The following is a 20,794-nucleotide window of genomic DNA, read 5'->3' as shown; positions in this document are numbered from 1 at the left end:
TACATCGATTTTCTTATACTTTGCCCTGAAGAAGTCCCACACTGGGACGAAACGCGTCGGCTGTACTCTTTTCCCTACCACGTAATGGAATAAAGAGATCAAACTGAGGAACCATCCTTTTGTTATTGTTTGGATTTGGACTTATAATCGCTCCATTTGGATTGTGTACTGTGGTGTGGTGCACCCGTGCTTTTGTGTTTGAATTGTCGAGTTCCTGAAGGAACAAGCACTGTGATGGTGGGTGCTGTTCGGTGTGCACACAAACCCATATAGAGACGGAAGGGGAATTATTGTTGGAGTAATAGTAGGTTAGGTGCTGACAACGAGAAGGTCCCACTGTCAATCTAAGTTTTGTTAGTGTTGGTGTCCCATACTCTGTGATTTAAGTGGCCTGCTTTGTTTACTATAGTCTGTGATTTAAGTGAACTGTTTTGTTTACTTTAGCCTTTGATTTAAGTGATGTGTTTGTTGCTCATATTATGTTAATTAAGTGACCTGCTTTGTTTACTATAGTCTTTGACTTAAGTGAACTGTTGGTGCTCCATATTCTGTGATTTAAGTGAGCTGTTTTGTTTAGGTGATATGTGTTAATTGATGTGTTTGTTGCTCATATTCTGTGATTTAAGTGAGCTGTTTTGTTTACTATAGTCTATGATTTAGGTGAACTGTTGGTGCTTCATATTCTGTGATTTAAGTGAGCTGTTTTGTTTAAGTGATATGTGTTAGGTGATGTGTTTGTTGCTCATATTCTGTGATTTAAGTGATCTGCTTTATTTACTATAGTATGTGATTTAAGTGAACTGATGGTGTCCCATATTCTAAGATTTAAGAGAGCTCTTCTGTTTCCTGTTTTATGTGATCTAAGCATGCTTGTTTCTCCCCCCACAGTCGGCCATGGGCAGAGCGAAGGAGACCGCATGGTAGTGTCTGATTTCCAGGTGTTCGTCAGAGACAGCCTACAGCACATCGACCTCATGAAGAAGGAGCATCCCGGATTACCTCTTTTCATCCTCGGCCACTCCATGGTAAGCGGCTCATTTAAGCCTTTGCATCTCATGTGGCAGCTGCAGTAAAACACATCTGCAGCTAGTCCTTTGGATTGTGGAAGACAATGGCACATAATAATCAGCACAGTCCCAACACTATGGCTTATTAGACATAAAAACGGTGGAATGGCTAGCGGCTGCGCGCACAGCCATTATTGTGTATTTTTATATTCATTTCACTGCTCAGCAGCTGTCGTGCGGCGCATTCCTTCTCATCTTTCATAGCAAATGGGGAAATTCACAGTCTGCTGGTCTGCAAGCTGTTTATGCTACATTCCTCATATTAGTCTGATTTATTACAAAACAGTAACAATAACATCATTTTAGGGTACCTTCCTGGGTTGCAATGAACCATCATTATACTATTCTGCATTTTTGTCTCGTCTACTCCCAACTTGCAGAAACAGGGACAATCTATAAAGCGCTCCTTTGAAGTTGTTAAGAAAATTAAAGTAGCGCTCTGCTCACAAGTGCCCCTACTGGACTATTCTAGTATAACTCCCCAAACTCGATCCACCCACACCGCTGTGCGCCTCACTCTTAGTTTCACTTTTCATTAAAGTTGTTTCTTACACATACATGAAGCATATTCCTTGGGTCTTTTTCTTTAGTAGGATTTTTTTTCTTTCTTTGAACAATTATTCATTTTCTTTTCCCTTTTTGGCATGTTTTCTGGTGTTGCCAGGTTTGAATCCTCTAAGTGGCATCTCTCAAAGAATTCACTTGGCCTATATCTTTTATTAGGCATTGACCATATAATGAACTGCTTCCTGAGCTGGTTGAGAATAACTAGACCTCCCCTGTGGAGAGTTGCTGGTTGTGGCTTGAGGCTGGTGTAGTAGCATTTTTTTTATTTTGCTCCCCGCCGTCCTTCAAGACGGCATTCAGTTGCCTAGGAGACTGCTTTTGGTGAGCACCAGTGATGTAATTGACTGATCAGTGACCCGGCGACTCTGTTGAAATGAGCATTTTCTCACTTGGCAGCTCCTCAAGATGGCAACTGCGAGTGCTGCTCAAGCAGGGCCAGCCGTGGAGACTAAAGTATCTGATGAAGAGGGTTCGTTGGTGCTCTAGTAACTCTCTGTACTTGAGAAGGTCCCTGCAGGTGATCAAGAAATGGTGGGCATGCACAACAGCCAGACTGAACTTACCTGCTGGAGACTCATTGGCAGAGCATGCTGACGGGGAAGGCGCTGTAATGACTCGTTGTGCTAGGTCCCTGTGGCAGAGGCACTAGTACACAGCATGTGGGCTAATATGCAGAGTCATCCGATGGGCCTTCGTCCGACTGCATCACACTTCAAAGCCAACACAGAGTCCCTTCTTTAACAAACACCCCTTTAATAAGTGGGCACATTCAGTGCACGTGCTGCCCTCCCCGATAAAGATCTTGATCTCGGTACATTGTGACTCCACAGCATACATGAAACTAAGCATTGACTGGCCAGTAAACATATCTTTGCTTACTTTTCTGGCTGTCCTCCCTGCTCTGTATTGAGATATAGAGAAGGCCTATCCTGATCAGACATTGGTGGGACATAGATTATATGTGACAGGGTACAATAAGTGTTAGATACAATGTTGATAGATTTTGGTCTCCTAAAGATTGATCAACGGAAGATGTTGGAGCAATCAAGCAAATTGGAAGCCACACTCAGAATGCTAAAACTGGCCACAAAGGATGTCTGTACGCAACCCTCAACCTCACTGAGTGGGTATTCTACCTCAAATACAGTGTAAAGCAGGGGTCTCCAAACCGGTCCTGGAGGGCCGGATCCATGCCAGATTTTTAAAATTACTACATGTATCTCAATGGGGATATCCATAAAATCTGGCATGGATCCGGCCCTCCTGGACCGGTTTGGAGACCCCTGGTGTAAAGGATTCAGAAGACTGCACAAGGAGAAGCAATGTTTGGGTGATTGGCCTTCCAGTGAGAGCTGAAGACTTCAACACATTTTTGTTTTTGTAGCACTGGCTGTCACAAAAGGTGCCCCTCTTAAGGATTGTTGATATTCTAGGTGCTGAAAAGAGTGCAGAGAATCAAGTTTACCTTCTATACCAGCCACGGCAAGATTCCTAAATTACCGTGACCATGATCTGCTGCTCCCAAAAGTGAGAGAAGCATGTCTCTTTGGAATTAGGAGCACCAGGGTGATGACCGTCCCTGACTTTATGCAGCTGTATAACAGCAAACCATCCTTTTACCAAGTGAAACACAGACACAGAGAGATGGGGCTGAAGTACGTAGTCCTATTCCCGGGAAAGCTGATGGTAATGGTGGACAATTACACCTGCTTTCACCCAGTAAACACCAGATGTGGTAATTGCTAACAGCCAGAATAAAAATGGCCCAACCAAACAGACTAAATAGGTGCTGTGCAAGAGGGAAGAAGCAACAGCCGCTGCTGCAAGACTTAAGAGAAGACAGTAACTCTGACTATGGACAATCCAGGTAAAAATTAAAATCCTGATGCACAATAGATCCAGTCTTCAGGAGGTGAACACGCCATGCTGCCTGTGACTCAGAGGCTGGCTGATGAAGAGGTAGGATTGATGCGTGAATACTGAGACTTAGGGTGACCGGGCAGGGCAGTGCTAGCCGTTCAGCAGCTAGAAAACAAAGAGTTGCAGAGAATTTTTAAGAATTTTGATGAAGACTTTGGAGAGGCCGGCGGTGATCATGTGAATAAATAGGCCCCAGCCCTTCAGCCCAGGAGAGGGATTGATTGGGGAACTGGTTTCTCATTTTTTATGTGGGTCCACCTGCTATGTGGGATTTGCTGACAGGGGCACTGAATAGGATTGCCTAGATCTTTCTATAACCTTCCAGAAGTAAGCATCCCCCTTTGAAGAAGCTGAGACAGAAGGGCGTCATTAGGTATATCACTGAGGATGGCATCGCCCATAGTCTCACCCTATCCACATGATGTGTTGCTGTTCTTGAGTGATGGGTGGGCTGAGTGATCCATCAGGTCACTTGAGGTGTTGAGCAGGGTGTCCGGGGGAACTGAAACAAGTCCAGTCTTTTCTTGTTACACCCCAGAACAAATGGAGCATGGCTGCCAGAGGTCCGCTGCAGGTTAAAATCGGATCCTAATATGATTCGATACCCTTGAGTGTGGATTTACCACATGCAAGCGAATATCCTTGATACAACGCGATCATTTAGATCATGGTACATTATATCGCTATTTTTAGAACACAAATCGTTACAACGACTTGGGCTGGAGGGCGCTAGATTTAGGAATAGTGGATTTACTATTCCAACTCCAGTCTACGTACAGTAGGGAAGGTGTTGGAATAGTAAATCACACTATTCCTTAGTCTAGAGCGCCCTCCAGTGCAAGTTGTTGTAACGACTTGTGTTGTAAATACAGCGATGTAAATGTATTGCGGTGTTTTGACCGCGTTGTAAAGGTTGTTTTCCTAATATACGGCTTGCTCTGGCTTCAGTGAGAAGCTCTATCAGTTGCAAATAGGGTAGCGCTATTAAAGATGGTGGCCGTGCCTCAAGTTTTGCACTACTTTGGGGTCCTACTGATATGACTTCCAGGGCGATCTTCTGCGAGCCTGACTCTGTAATGCAAGACCTGGTGTGGTGCTCGCTTAGGGAGACCCAGGGTGGCGTTGCCTAAACTGCCCCGCCACGTGGTCGATGAGGACTGCCCGACACAGATTATGAGTTCCTTTTATTTGGCAGCACAATTACAGTGGGCAGCACTATGGTTGTTAGAACAAAGAACTGATGCCATGAGGCGACATACTCAGGCTCCCGTGAAGGAGGACCTGTCTAGTCTGGTCATGAAACCTAGAGGCAGAACAGACACAACTGCACCATTTTGGGGGGTTTTCAGTTGTTGCGGGCGGGGTACATTATCTGCAACAGGCACAAACATTGACACCATGCACTCCAGAGATACCTCTATCACCACTGTAGGGCATTTGGGGAAGAGGGATGAAGACCTCATTTGAAGCCTGGGAGGAGCTAGGCTTCGGACGTGTGGGTCGTATGCGAAGCTGGTTCGTTCAAGGCTTACTAGGACCGACTATGGGATTATGAGATCACTCCAGGACAATTCCTGTTTCTTGGGTCACTGAGGGCTATGGTAAGAAGAAAATGGATGGTGGGGGACTTTGAACCACCACACACAAGGGTCTATTGGCGCTATACACTTCAGGTAAAGGGACCAGTGTGGTGTCAACACTGTACTGGCAATTACGTGTACAATCTAAATACTCTTAGACAGGGTTCTGAATAAGTTGGCAATAGCACTAGACAAGGAGGAGTAATAAGGGTAGGGTCTGAGCACAGGCCCAGGTGCCTCGAGAAACGTTTGATTCACACTGCTTAAATGTAACGTTTTGCATAACATATATTACACCATGAAAAACTAACAAGTACTATACCAGAGCAGCTTCACAATGCCCGCAGTGTGGTGAAGTGGGAGTAGACTTTTCTCACATGGTCACATGGTCTAGGGTCGTCCTTTTCTGTACTTGTTTGTTTGGCTGGTGACTCTGACAATGCCAGTGCTTAATTTGTGCCGGTGCTTGCAGGTGGTGAGGTGGGACTTATGTTTCATCATCAGACTTTGATCCAGAGTAAGAGTGAGAAAGCCTGTAAAGAGAGGAAGAGTATGATAGAAAAAGAACCTAGAACTGTAGCCCAAGTGGTTAAATTAAAGTGAATCAAAACTACAACACCTGGAATGCATTGGTTCGTTAAATGGATGTCCTGGATTGGAAAATGGTATTCTTGATGACATGGAGTAATCTGGTACCTTTATCTAAGTTTATTTCACCCCAATTATTTACAGTTAGGCATATCGCTAGCGAGAACACAGTCCAGTGCATTCTGGGAGTTGTAGTCATAGGTCACCTTCATTGAACTAGAGCTGAAGAATATGAAATAGCTATCATCAAAGTGGAGTGTGGTTTCTCTGATTGTAGTGAGTCATCAAGCAGCCTTACTCATTTGGGAAGTGACTGTACATAGCCAATTGCAGTCGCATTTAATCATAACTGCTAAATTTCCCAGGTCCATGCGTGACGTGCTGCTCCATTCCAGGTTTTATTTTTCTGAATTCTGGAACTTGTAGTCTTGTTTCATAATAAAACAAAGAAGACTCCATGTCCCACAATTCAAAATAAAAACTCCACATCACACGTGGAAGTGGGAAACCTGGCAGCTGTGCATTTGCCATAACTTCCTGGTCTTAAACGTTTGTGGAAAATAACCTCTGTTGGGGCGGGGGTGGGGGGGGGGGGGGGTGGAATGCTCGCACTTCGCTTTACCTCAAAGCAGAATTATGGTAATGAGCCCCCAGCAGAGGGTGAGGGTGAGGTCTGCACAGGAGTGGAAATATTACTTTAAAAATTCCACGGGCATAGAAAATGCATGTAAAAAGCAAGTGTCGGATATTAATTTTTCTCACTCTCTGGTGGTGTGTCTCTTTGCAGGGAGGGGCCATCTCCATCCTGACGGCTTCGGAGAGGCTGAGCGACTTTTCCGGGATTGTGCTAATCTCACCTCTGGTTCTCCCCAGCCCGGAGACGGCGTCTACATTCAAGGTGACAATATGATAATCCGCCCTACCTTTTAAAGTTTCATTCTGGTTTCCGAGTCAGCCGCGAGACTCCAACATGTGGGCTTCGGGGCGAGGGACGGTCGCTCCCGACTGACATCTGTGTAGCGCGTGACCCGCCAGACGTGTCACGTGGCATGAAGGGCAGGTGACCGCCGGGAGAGGCACTTTACAAAACTTGTAAAAAACAGCCTGCGTGTGGTTAACAAGGGCGTAGGGAAGGTGAATGAATGTCAACCAGTGGGCGAGACACAGAAATCACACCTCTCACTGCCTCGGCCCAGACTACAAATAGTAGGACAGAAAATGTTGTTTGGCTGGGATCCGAATTATGAGTTGTGCAAGCTGTTGTATCTGGTAATGACCGGGTGTGATAAAGTCTGTTGACATGGATTACATTTTGTTTGTCCAAAGCCGCCAAATGTGAACAAAAGGGAAAGAGGCCTGGGACATGCCGGGTCATGCCGGGTCATGCCGGGTCATGCAGATTTTGGTGCGAAAAACAGCCGAATCCAGATGTTTTTTCATAATTGGAGATAATTATCACAACTGATAAATTGCTAACCCAGTGGTACTGAATATTTATCAGGTGCTATAATTATCTCATAACCCTCTGGAGCACTGTAATTGAGTACTAAGGGCGTAATAGAATTCTGCCCAAGTAATCATTTCGACCAATGCGCAAACAGGGGTTTGAGACGGGATCAGAATTTTCCACCCTGTATGTAATCAGGACCACAGTGTGTGACAGGTCCTTCCTCTAAACTACATGCCGCAAACATCTTTTTTAGGTTACGCTTGCACAGCGCTTGCACTGCTTGCAAAATCTCTTGTGAATAATTGTTATATTTTAAATGGGGATTTGAGCCTGCACATTTCTTACCTCTACTTGCCATTGTTTGACTCCCACGCCACTCTCGTTTCCTTGCTTCCTATTGGATGGCTCCTCCTACTTTTCTCCGGCTTCTTTATGGGCCTCAGACTTTGTTCCTGCAGTGGAGCATGGGCCAAGTTCTACTTCCAGTGGCCAGTGTCCTTCCTCAGGCCACAGGCTCCTTCAGGTACTATTTTTTACTGTTGGGCACCTACTCCCCTCGCCATTGTTCTCTTTAACCCCTTCGATGCTGATGACGAGCTGGGCTCGTCATGGCGTAGCCTCCTCGCACGCTGATGACGAGCCCAGCTCGTCACGTAAAGTGCGTTTCCGCAAAACCCAGCGAGCGAGCGGAATTCCGCTAGCGCGCATGGTGTTAACCCACTCACCCCGCCATCTTTGTTTCCCACCCTCCTCCCATTTTATTTCCTTCCTCTTAGCTCTTCTCCACAGTCTAACCCTCACAGCATGACTTACTATTTAGCTAACATTCAGTCCCAGATTTCTTCCCTACGGCCCAATATGCCCTTCCTACTACAAAGTGTGTCCCCTTCAGGCTTCCACAGATGTGATGGACCCAACCCCTCCTTCCCCAGTTAAGCGCCCTCCAGCCACCCCCAAAGTCTATCAGCCCAAACTCCTCCCTCATGTGTTTTCTGACCTTTTCTGCACATCCTCTCCATCTGCCTTCTAACTCGTACCAGGTTTGACACCCAATCCAAACCCTTTATGTCTTGATGAAAATGCACTGCTACCACCCTTCCTCTACCACGCTTACTCCTTGGCTGTCCCTGCCGCCTGCCGATAAGCTACCGCTCCAATATGTTGCCCCCTATCCCAAGAGACCTCACTCTCCTACACCGCCCGCCCCTTTCTACTGCTCTGTTGTGTTTTTCACAGCGTGGTTCCTGTCACACCACCTTGCTTCATCCTACAGGTACCTCACTCAATCTCCGATTAGCGCTTCTAAAAGACAGCACCCTCATCTGTGTTGCCTTATCTCCGTTCCAAGCACCAAGCCACAGGTGCAATTCCCACTGCTGATCCCAGTTCTGGTCATCAATTTCCCAAACAGGACATCTTATCCCCACCCATCACCAGCCTACTACTTCCTTAGGCCCACCCCGCAGCCTGTTCTGGGAGAAATTTCCCTTTTCACGAAAGCTTTATCACGCATAGCCTTTACAACGAAACCAGCACCACGACTGCGTCATTACTGTGCCCGTCTTTATGCCAAATCTTTTTCTATTTTGAATATCATTACCATATGTGTCACTACAGAGAAATGTATTTATGTTCTGGAAGTCATATTGCCAATTGACTCGTCGCCCGACATTGACTGCTATCGACACTCCTTCCAAAGCCTTTCTACCTCTGCTTGACGGGACCTGATTTGAGCTTCTCAGGTGCGGGGTGGCAGTACTCCTTGCTTCCCGTAGCCTCGTGGTCTTCCTCTGACCCACAACCTTCAATACACCCAATTCACCCACGGAACCCGCCAAAGGCCCTCCCACATACATGCCAACTTAAAATGTTGGCATGTATGAAAATACCTAAGCATTATTGCCCTCTGCTCAGCGCTGTTATCTGTAGTTCATACCTTCAGGAGAGGGCATTAATCATATTAAGTGCCATCCTTGTAAATGTGAGTTACACCCAAAGAACAGGGCATATAGGTAGGGGGTATTAACAGCAGTTAATGCCCCACAGGACATTGCCAGTAAGCCTGTTCGAACCCCCGACCCTATTTTCAAGGATACATGTTGCTGCTCTGTCATTGGATGAGGAGTCCAGGGTCTCTGCCAGCAACAATTTGGAAAACATTATGGGGACCAGAGAGGTGTGTGGATCATAGCATTAGCATTAATCTCTGTCTGGTCTGCGGGGCACCTACTGGAGGCATAAATTACTGCAAAATGTTGGAAAATTGCCTTTCTTTAAGTGTTTTGGGAGCGCTCCATGAGGCAAACTTCTATTTTGCTTAGGGCTGGGTAATAACTCTTCATATGTTAAAAGTGTTCAGAGGTTTTTGAAATGTGGGCAAAAACCATTAAGGAACCCTAATACAAAAATGATTTTACATCTGGGTGCCCTTTCCGGACAGAAACTGGCAAATCATGAATCATGGAATCAGGTACACTTACAGAGGGAACTTTTATAGCAAACAGCAAATATGGGGAGGCAGATTTTATAGAAGGAGGGAAAGGGCGTCCCCTGGCGTAGTGTTTCTGCCTGGAGTTTCCCAGTGCGCCTCTAGCGCCAGTGCTGGTGTACAGGTGACATTTCAAACAGAGATAAATGACTTACATGTAGGACTGATGTGGGACAAGATTGTGGGCACAGCTGGGTAGTGACCGAGGTAGGGACAGGGGTGCTGCGGTCAGGCAGGTAGTAAAGGCTGGGGTAGGCGTGTATGTTGGCGAAGGTGGGCAGTGACTGAGTTAGGGATATGTTGATTGTGGCAGGTGAAGTAGGCGTGCGGTGGTCATACTGGTAGCGGCTCCCCGTGAACATCAGACACTCCCCGACCCTGCACACGTTCAGGAAGGACATCAAGACCTGGCTCTTCGACTGATCCGGAGCTGCACCCCCCCCCCCTCCCACCACCCCACCCCCTAGCGCCTTGAGACCCTCACGGGTGAGTAGCTCGCTTTCCAAGCCCCTGATTGATTGATTGATTGAGGGAGGGTGGGACAGCAGCCTGGAAGCAAGTGGGTTGTAACTGAGGTGGGTAATGACAGGTGGAGCAAACCAGCTGTGACGTAGGTGAGGGGAACAGTGTGAAAGGCAGGTGGTTAGTGAAAGGAATGTCAAATGTGAGCAGAGGTATAGTGACAGGTGAGGGAAGGTGAGAAGTGGCAAAGGTGTATCAGGGGTAAAGGGAATGACGTGTAGTATATTATGGGAACAGGTGGGTAGTGGTTGGTGAGGCCTGCGAGCAGTGGCTCTGCTGACTGGAGGGTAGGGGACTGAAGGTTAGTGAATAAGGTGTGGACAGAGTTGTGGGGTCTGCCAATAGTGTCTGGTGTGTGGGCCTGTGTGTGGGGGTGCACTGGGCAGTTATGGGTGGTGTAAGTATGTGTGTGGAACAGGTGGGTAATGACTGACGTCAAGAAAGACAAAAAGTGGTTAAAGGGGGGCAGGGTCACAGGAGGCAGGAGAACAGTGTGAGTGCGCAAATAGTGCCTTTGATGGAGTCAGTATATGGGGGCCGGTGGGTGCCTGCTGAGATGAGAGCAGGTGCATAAGAGGAAGGTAAGTACTGAATTAGGCTGGGGAAGAAGCAGGGTGCTCACATCATTTTTATTTTCAGGGATGAAGTGGCGTTCAGCAATTAAGGAGAATTCTCCGCAAGGGCGGGGAATGTGGCCTAACGGTTAGGGCGGTCGACCTCGGAGCTGGGGAACTGGGTTCAAGTCTCGACAGGGACGCTCAACATTCTGTGATTCTGGGCAAATCACTTAATCTCCCCGTGCCTAATGTGGAATGTGTCCGTCTGTAATGTAACTGGTGTTCATGTAAAGCGCTCTGATACCTCCGGATCTAGTTCGTGCTATATAAAACTCCACAAAAAAAGTGGGAATCCAGCATGGAGCAGCGGAGAGTGATAGTTGTGCACCAGCCCAATCGGTGTCACTTTATCCACCCCTATCAGCGTCCCTATCTATGTCATACTCCTCATCCGTTCCACACTCCATATACCCACCACCCTTTTCTATGTCATTTATTTGTTTATTTATGTATTTATATATAGATTTTATATAGCACTAGCTAGGCCCGATGCAAGATGCAAGACTATTTGATTAAGATACATGCATATATACAGACGGGGAGAATTGATAGGCAGTTAAGGTAGTTACAATATACGGACATTAGAACACCATGAGTTAATGGAGTACATGACATAGTAGGCAGCTGAAACAATCAATCGAGCGTCGCAAGGGGTCTAGTCCGATTGGGTGTGAGCTTTGGGAACATCTGCCTTATCCCAGTCACCCCGTCCTTTTAACCCTACATTTTCATCTTGTATTTCCAAGCCCTGCCACTCTGCCTGCCGCTGCTACTAATCTTGCACCTGTCCTCATCCCTGTCACCCTCACATATTTCTCGTCCCCCCACCCTTCCCATACGATACCCCTCTCATCACTGACCCCCTTACCACCCTGAACCCCTTCTCATTTCATCACCTTTCCCATCAACATCACCTTTCTCATCTGTCTTCGACCCCCTTCCAGCCACACTCCCCAGCCTGGCACCCTCCTGATCACTGTCACCTTTCCCATCCTGGCACCCTTTACATCTCTGTCACATTTCCCATCCTTCACATCAGAGTCACCCTTCACACCTCTGCCACCCTTACCATTTCTGCCACTCTTCACATCTCTGTCACCCTTCACATCACTGTCACCCTTCACATCGCTGCCACCCTTCTTATCTCTGTCACCCTCAATCACCTTTCCCATCGCTGTCACCCTTCACATCGCTGTCACCCTTCACATCGCTGTCACCCTTCACATCTCTGTCACCCTTCACATCGCTGTCACCCTTCACATCGCTGTCACCCTTCACATCTCTGTCACCCTTCACATCGCAGCCACCCTTCACATCTCTGTCACCCTCCCCATTGCTGTCACCCTTCCCATCGCTGTCACCCTTCACATTGTTGCCACCCTTCACATCGCTGTCACCCTTCACATCTGTCAACCTTCACATCGCTGTCATCCTTCCCATCTCTGTCACCCTTCACATCACTGCCACCCTTCACATCGCTGCCAACCTTCTTATCTCTGTCACCCTCAGTCACCTTTCCCATCGCTGTCACCCTTCACATCGCTGTCACCCTTCACATCTATATCACCTTTCCCATCTCTGTCGCCCTTCACATCGCTGTCACCCTTCACATCTCTGTCACCCTTCACATCGTTGCCACCCTTCACATCTCTGTCACCCTCTGTCACCCTTCCCATTGCTGTCACCCTTCCCATCGCTGTCACCCTTCACATTGTTGCCACCCTTCACATCGCTGTCACCCTTCACATCTGTCACCCTTCACATCTCTGTCATCCTTCCCATCTCTGTCACCCTTCACAAAGCTGTCACCCTTCACATCTCTCTCACCCTTCACATCGCTGTCACCCTTCCCTTCGCATCTCTGTCTCTGTCCCTCTCAACCTCCTGTCATCTTCCCTGTTCCTGACACACTCCTGTTCACTATCACATTCGGTCCCTATCACGCTCCTGACTCCGTCAGTGACCTCTAGCATCATGAGGCAGACGCCAGCTCTTCTTGGACCACCTCTCGCTTGATGACGTGGAACCTTGTGGCCTACTCTGGTAGTACCTGTGTAGTGCTACTAACGTATTACAAAAGGTTATTCACAATCCTGCCTGCAGAGGGCTTTGCCTCCCCCTCAACTATTTTTTCTATGAGACCGGAAATCCGCATACCCGCAAGTATACATTTTAGTAGTAAATGTGGAAGGGACAGTTGGGAGTGGCTTTAAAATGTGGAATGCTTAATACTAACGTGGATGGTTGAGGCGGAATAAGGAGGAGTTTAGAGAGCGTAAGTGGGGATTTAGAAAGGGACGTGCACCCACCCACTAAAGAGGAAGGCCATTCTTAATCACAAACTGCACGTCTTTAGTTACTGCAGCCTAAAAGGATCCAAAGCAGTTGTAAATATACTTCAGCTTAGACCTGGAGTAAGTCCAGCACCACATATGGCCTACCACTGGTACTGCAACACCCTCCAATAATTTTTTTAATTATGTACTTAAAATAAAAGCACATGGAAACTAATGTCAAAATAGATGAAATTATTTAAACTTTTTAAAAATCTAAATATATTTTATTTAATCTTAAAACAGTGAGTATAATTAAAATATGATTATTAATTTATTTTAAAATATTTTATTAACCTATCAATTTAAAATGCATGTAGCATCAACATGTATTAGGAATAATTAAATAGCTTTTAGTCAGTTCTAGATAACACTTGTAATAATTGTAAATTCAAAACAAATATATATATATTTTCATTTTGGGTTTGATTTTTTTTCAATTATAATTCTGAAAAATGTTTTACATTTTATTTTAATTTAATAATATTGAAACAAATATTTTTGTATTTAAGTTATTAGCATTGTAACTTTTTCATACTATTGTACATTTAAAATAAATGTATACAATTTATTAACTTTAATATTTACCATAAAAACATTTTCCTAATTTATTTTAAAAGTTAAATCTAATGAACTTATATATTTTCTCTATACTTTGCCATAAAGAGTTCTCTTCCCTTTTTGAAGAGATCCCCTCCAAGTGCGCGGAGGGTGAAATAAGGTCATAAAGTCAGAACTAGTAGTAAGTTTATGGTCGTATACTAGTACAGGGGGTGGGGACATGTAAGTGTACACTTTCGAGTAACTTTACTCTTGTAAATAGTGAATAGCCAAAAGTAGTAAAGTTACTCAAAAGTGTCAAAGTAAATTGACTTGTAGCAAATCTAGACATGTAAATTGGTAGGGTGTTTAAATATTGATTACAAAAATATAGTTGACAAAAATATAGTTGTATAAATATCGTTTACAAAAATATCAACTCCCTATACCTAAACAGGTAAGTACATAAATATCTACTCAAAAATATTGATGTAATAAACATAGATGTTAAAAATATCGACTTTTTTAATTAATTAAAATTACATTAAATAATTAAAAAATATAAGTATTATTAACAAAATACATTACATTACTTTTATATTTTAACTATTTATAACAAATTAACTCAATTTATTCTTTATAAACTAAATAAATGTGTACATATACATATATTTAACACATAAAATTATATAACAACAATAATACATACATTTAATAAAAATATGAAAACATTAATAGTTAAAACATTTGATAGCGAAGGGGTAGAAATTACTATTCCCACTCCACTGAGTGAAACAGTAGGGAAAGCGCTGGATAGCGTAGGGGTAAAAATTACTATTCCCACTCCACAGAGTGCAACAGTAGAGAAAGCTTTGGATAGCGTAAGGATAAAAATTACTATTCCCACTCCAGTGAGTGCAACAGTAGGGAAAGCGCTGGATAGCGTAGGGGTAAAAATTACTATTCCCACTCCAAAGGGTGCAACAGTAGGGAAAACATTGGATAACGTAGGGCTAAAAACTACTATTCTCACTCCAGTGAGTGCAACAGTAGGGAAAGCGCTGGATAGCGTAGGGGTAAAAATTACTATTCCCACTCCAGTGAGTGCAACAGTAGGGAAAGCGCTGGATAGCGTAGGGGTACAAATTACTATTCCCACTCCAAAGGGTGCAACAGTAGGTAAAGCGTTGGATAGCGTAGGAGTAAAAATTACTATTCCCACTCCAAAGGGTGCAACAGTGGGGAAAGCGTTGGATAGCGTAGTGGTAAAAATTACTATTCCCACTCCAGTGAGTACAACAGTAGGGAAAGCGTTGGATAGCGTAAGGATAAAAATTACTATTCCCACTCCAGTGAGTGCAACAGTAGGGAAAGCGCTGGATAGCGTAGGGGTAAAAATTACTATTCCCACTCCAAAGGGTGCAACAGTAGGGAAAACATTGGATAACGTAGGGCTAAAAATTACTATTCTCACTCCAGTGAGTGCAACAGTAGGGAAAGTGCTGGATAGCGTAGGGGTAAAAATTACTATTCCCACTCCAGTGAGTGCAACAGTAGGGAAAGCGCTGGATAGCGTAGGGGTACAAATTACTATTCCCACTCCAAAGGGTGCAACAGTAGGTAAAGCGTTGGATAGCGTAGGAGTAAAAATTACTATTCCCACTCCAAAGGGTGCAACAGTGGGGAAAGCGTTGGATAGCGTAGTGGTAAAAATTACTATTCCCACTCCAGTGAGTACAACAATAGGGAAAGTGCTGGATAGCGTAGGGGTAAAAAGTACTATTCCCACTCCAGAGGGTGCAACAGTAGGGAAAGCGTTGGATAGCGTAGGGGTAAAAATTACTATTTCCACTCCAAAGGGTGCAACAGTAGGGAAAGTTTTGGATAGCGTAGAGGTAAACATTACTATTCCCACTCCAGTGAGTACTACAGTAGGGAAAGCGCTGGGTAGCGTAGGGGTAAAAATTACTATTCCCATTCCAAAGGGTGCAACTGTAGGGAAAGCGTTGGATAGCGTAGGGGTAAAAATTACTATTTCCACTCCAATGAGTGCAACAGTAGGGAAAGCGCTGGATAGCGTAGGGGTAAAAATTACTATTCCCACTCCAAAGGGTGCAACAGTAGGGAAAGCGCTGGATAGCGTAGGGGTAATAATTACTATTCCCACTCCAAAGGGTGCAACAGTGGGGAAAACGTTGGATAGCGTAGGGGTAAAAATTACTATTCCCACTCCAGAGGGTGCAACAGTAGGGAGAGCGCTGGATAGCGTAGGCATAAAAAATACTATTCCCACTCCACAGGGTGAAACAGTAGGGAAATCGCAGGAACTAAAAAAAAATAATAAACCATCTATCAAATTTCGTATAAAATTTAATGTAAATTATAAATATATTTAATATATACATTTAAATATATTATTATTAACAAACACCTACACACCAAAAATTAATTACTCAATTACATTTAATATTTACTAATTAATTAATGATTATTATTGTATTTTCAAAATATTTACATAAATAATTAATTGACAGCTTTCACACCATATACACTTATAAACACCACAACACAAACTTAAATGTATTTACTCTTTTAAAAGTTAAAATTATTTAATTATAAATAATTTATAATTAATTAATGACTTATTCAATAAAAATGTAATTACTTCACTACATTTTCACTTAAAAATTCCAGTACACACACCTAAAATTAATTAAACAACTAACATAATTAATTAACATAATTAATTATCAATTACCTAATTGAAATTAATCAACTAATAATTATTAAACTATTTATATTAAATTAACACATTAATTAATCAATTATTTTAATATATTTAAATTACTTCCCACCCTATTCCCCTTTAAACCCACAACCCGCTACGGAACTATTAACACTAAATTCAACATAAAATATATTATTAACTAATAAAATGCTACAAAATATAATTCATTGACAAACAATACTCATTAAAAACACTAAATTACCTATAATTATAAAAAAATCGATATTTTTGTAAACTATGTTTTTGTAAACGATATTTATTACAACTATAATATTGTTATCGATATTACTTACCTGTCTGTCGATATTCTGGTCAAACTATATTTTTGTTGTCGATATTTCTTCTTGACGATATTTCTGCGGCGATATTAATGTAACTCGATATTTTCCCGTCGATATTCCCGCTCTACACCATGTAAATTACTTTTGTGAATCGGCTCCCTTGACTTAATGGTAGCAGTTCTTGGTATATTGTGGGCATTTTGATTGAAACACTGATGAAAAGTGCACGACTGTGCCACCGTTTCAAAGTTTTCTTGGAGTGGGTACACCTCAGACTCCCCAAGCGAGGGTCAGGGTCCGTTGTCACACACTGAAGCCACTGGGCCACATCATTTGTGCAGTTGTAGAACCTATCTCTTTTTAGCACGTTTAGGTACAGTTTATGCTCTGGAGGCGATACCACCTCTATCCGTCTCCTCAGAAAACCACTGAAGTAATAATGCCTCACTCACCCCCCCCCCACCCCTTAGCTTAGTGCAGTCTGTACCGGGTATTCATGCCACACCACTGTGAGTCCTTTCCAGCCACCACTGCTCACTCCTGCCTTCACATCACCCTTGCTTGGAAGGTTTGGCATCCATGACTGACCACTGACACCTCTCAAAGAGCAATTAGGCCTTCTGGCCCAAAAACCTGCCTCTGCCGCTACATGTATGATGTGTTTCCGTAGTCCTAGGTTTGGACTTCGGGCTTAGACCATCAGCATTCACTAGGAAGGCACAGGAGATGTGGAAGGCAATCGTGAAGGTAGCGAATGAACACATGAGTTTACCTTTGTTTGCATTCACAGTTATCAGCTTTCAGGGGCACTTGGACGGTGGGTATTGGAAATGCATCATTGCATCATTGTGGAAGTACATTCCTTGTATAACATCATCCTTCCCATGATTCCCAGGAAGGATGGAGTTGCCTCCAGGAGGGAGACCCCCCCCCCCCCCTTGACCCCTGCTGGTGTGGTCAATGTGTTTCTTCTGTCACACCTGCAGCTTGACAGTCCTTGAAAAGGGTGGTGTAAGTGTTCAAACTGGCAGTAACACTGACAGGTCTTCAGTGTGTAGTGAAGGTGTGAGGGAGGGGATACCTCCACCTGGAAAAAATATGTTTGCGTTGAAGAAACCGACATAAATCTGCATATGCTAGTGTACAAGTCCACAATACTTACTGCTGAGGATTGTCTGTAAGGAGTATTTCGTAAATCCCCATTCAGCTGCTCGAAATGGGATTACGAACTGTACCGTAACACCGCTCTTCCAGTGTTTTTTTCCCCATAACCATTTTGCCAGATAAAAACCTGTCAAAATATTTGGGAGGCAAATTGCCCGGAATAAGTGTAAACTTGCCTGCAGAACAAGGGGTGTTAACCATTAACTTGGATTCTTCTCCATGTTCTTCTTATTATTATCATCAACACCATCATCATTATCATTATTATTATTATTGTCGCATTTATTGTTTGTGATATTATAAGGCATATAGTACCCCTTGCTGTACATTATAAGGATAGTGTAAGTCACTAAGGAGTTCCATAGTTTTATAAAGTTATGGAACATCCGAGGTGACTTGCAATATCCTTATCATGCACAACAGGGAGTACTTTACCCCATATAATACATGGCCACATCATCACCTTTGCCACAAACCACTTAAAACCTTGGTGTGTATCTCTTTCATATGAAAGAGTGAGTGTGTTTGCAAACATGAAAAATAAAGATAGAACCTCTAGTGAGCAATTAGTGAAAAATTAAGCACATCAAGAACCAAGCTGCAGTTGCTCGGAATGTGAGAAAACAAGCAGAAAGGCTCTAGCTTGTCTCTATGTAAGGAGTCTAAAAGATAAACATAGTCTCTCTGCTTGCCATTCTAAGCTTTGAAAATAGAGCAGAAGAAAGAAAAGCAACTCACCCTTTTTGTTGCTTTAGACAGCTGCTCCAATTATGCTCCGTGCCCTGACCTGACTTTTACCTCGGCTGCCTGCTCTGGCAGCAGGCATTGTGACATGGAACTCGACTGTAATAACTTATAATAGCCGAGTTTTAACGTCTATTAGAACATTGGAATTTTGAGCGTTCTATTGAAGACAATTGAGTGCGCCGGGCTTATTGTGACCACCGGTAGAAGCCCTGAGCATCAACATTCCCATGTTTGTTCACAGCTGTTGCTGTGAACAAAGGCCTCACGGAACCCAGGGAAATTTCAGCCCCCTCGGGCTCTGTGAGTACTTCCTTTTAAAAAGTCGAACATTCTGCCCTCTAGTGGCGTGATGTTCTAATATCCTCAGAGCCCTCCGTTGCGGGCTCTACCGGCCATTAAAGGTCCACTCCCTTGTTAAAGGCCCCCGGCTTGGTGGAGCAGACCTGTAATGTCCGGTAGAAAGGCAATATTATCAGGGACTGGGTCGCCGATGATAAAGAAATCAGAGACTGGTATTTATACAGGGATTACAGAATCCCATGTATTATAACAACAATACTGACACTATAATACTTTTAATAATAAAAATACAAATTATAGTAATACTTATGATTGCTTCATTATTGTGCGGTAGCGATTATTATATGTTACTATTATAAATATTAATAGTAAAAATAACAACCACTAGTTTAACTAGATGATACTGATATCAATCGCCACCATCATCATCAGAAAATGCTAAATTTACCCCATAGTTGGTTGTGCGAGGAGAATCGTACACGGTTGGGCTCCACCTGTGCTTGTTGCAGTTCAGCGTTCATGTGATGCTGGTCACGTGAATCTTAATTAGTAATAATCATAAAACATGATTCTCTAACAGTTTCATTCAGGTTGCTTGGCAACTTGTTGCTTGGTAACATGGGGAAAAGTTACCTTTTCAGTTCCTTCACGAAACGAGACTGTTCAGAGGAAGTCTCAAACGGGTCCCGGGGACCCCACCATTCTGTTATAAAACTTGTACGACTGGGGTGCGTGCACATGTGTGTGTGTGACACGTGCATCACACCGGCATTCACGGCCAGGGCGCGTGCAGACGTGGCTGTGACTGTCATCATTACGCGGCATGCCGCCCCCCACCAATGTTTGCACTTCTTCTATCCTATATAGTTGGTATACAATCGTTACAACAAAACTTTTACAACGCACTACCATTACAACGCGACCATTACAACGCAAACCATTACAACGCATTGCGCTGGGGGCGCTCTAGGATAGGGAACAAGTTTAATTTACTATCCAACACCTTCCCTAGTGTCCACGGGGACTGGAGTTGGAATAGTAAATTAAACTTTTCACTATCCAGCGCCCCAAAGCGCTATGCGTTGTAAAGGTTTGCGATGTAAAAACCGCGTTGTAAAGGTATGCGTGGTAAAAGTATGCGTTGTAACGTCATACATCCATATAGTTACATCTTAAAAGTCAAAAGTGTATTTACAATTATCCATGAAACATGCATGCTCAATAAAAATGGTTACATACAATATGCAATACACAAATTAATAAATTATACATTAAACCGGGTTAGAACCTGGCACAAAGACGAGAAAAAAAGATAAAAGAGAACAGACATCAGAGGCGTCAGCGTGAGCAAATTAACGCACAACAACCAAACTGTTTGTAAAGTAAAAAATGTTATATTCGAGAAATAAGCAGTTCCACTGAGTCACGTGGGAAACACGACAGCAATATCACACATTCAAAAATCCATATAGAACAAATGAAACTGTCTGTCCAGTTCATTACAGGTTATTATAAGGACATTGTTGGTAAATATTGACAGAAACTCTGGGGTTAAGTAATTCTTTGGCATCTGCATTTTCCACACATGCCACATAATCCACCACCTGCTGAACAATGTGCAACATTTTTTTTTCTAATTTTGGCAGATCAGAAGTTACTGAATAAAGTGGCACACATGATGCACAGGGTTGCCACCTACCAACCCAGCCTTGTCCCACTTTATAAAGAGGGCATACTACCCTGCTTCACTGGGCACACCCTATCAGTCGCCCTATCACAATGCTCTGCCCGAAGCGCAGCTGCAAACTCACGCCTGCCCTCAGAGCAGCTATTACTGAAAGG

The 20,794-nt window shown here is 43.7% G+C and overlaps 1 protein-coding gene across 1 annotated transcript in view; it reads left to right on the top strand.

Moving 5' to 3' along the window:
• Positions 1-20,794, top strand: part of MGLL (monoglyceride lipase) — a 412,525-nt gene that overhangs the window by 313,009 nt on the left and 78,722 nt on the right. Inside the window, exons 4-5 of the mRNA XM_086939284.1 lie at positions 889-1,025; positions 6,510-6,620. Coding sequence (XP_086795410.1) covers positions 889-1,025; positions 6,510-6,620 — 248 coding nt within the window. The remainder of the gene's footprint in view (positions 1-888; positions 1,026-6,509; positions 6,621-20,794) is intronic.

Source organism: Lissotriton vulgaris, chromosome 9, assembly GCF_964263255.1.
Source record: "Lissotriton vulgaris chromosome 9, aLisVul1.2, whole genome shotgun sequence".
Classification (NCBI taxonomy): Eukaryota; Metazoa; Chordata; class Amphibia; order Caudata; family Salamandridae; genus Lissotriton; species Lissotriton vulgaris.
The sequence above is the reverse complement of the archived record's forward strand: the minus strand, read 5'-3'. Positions and strand labels throughout refer to the sequence as shown.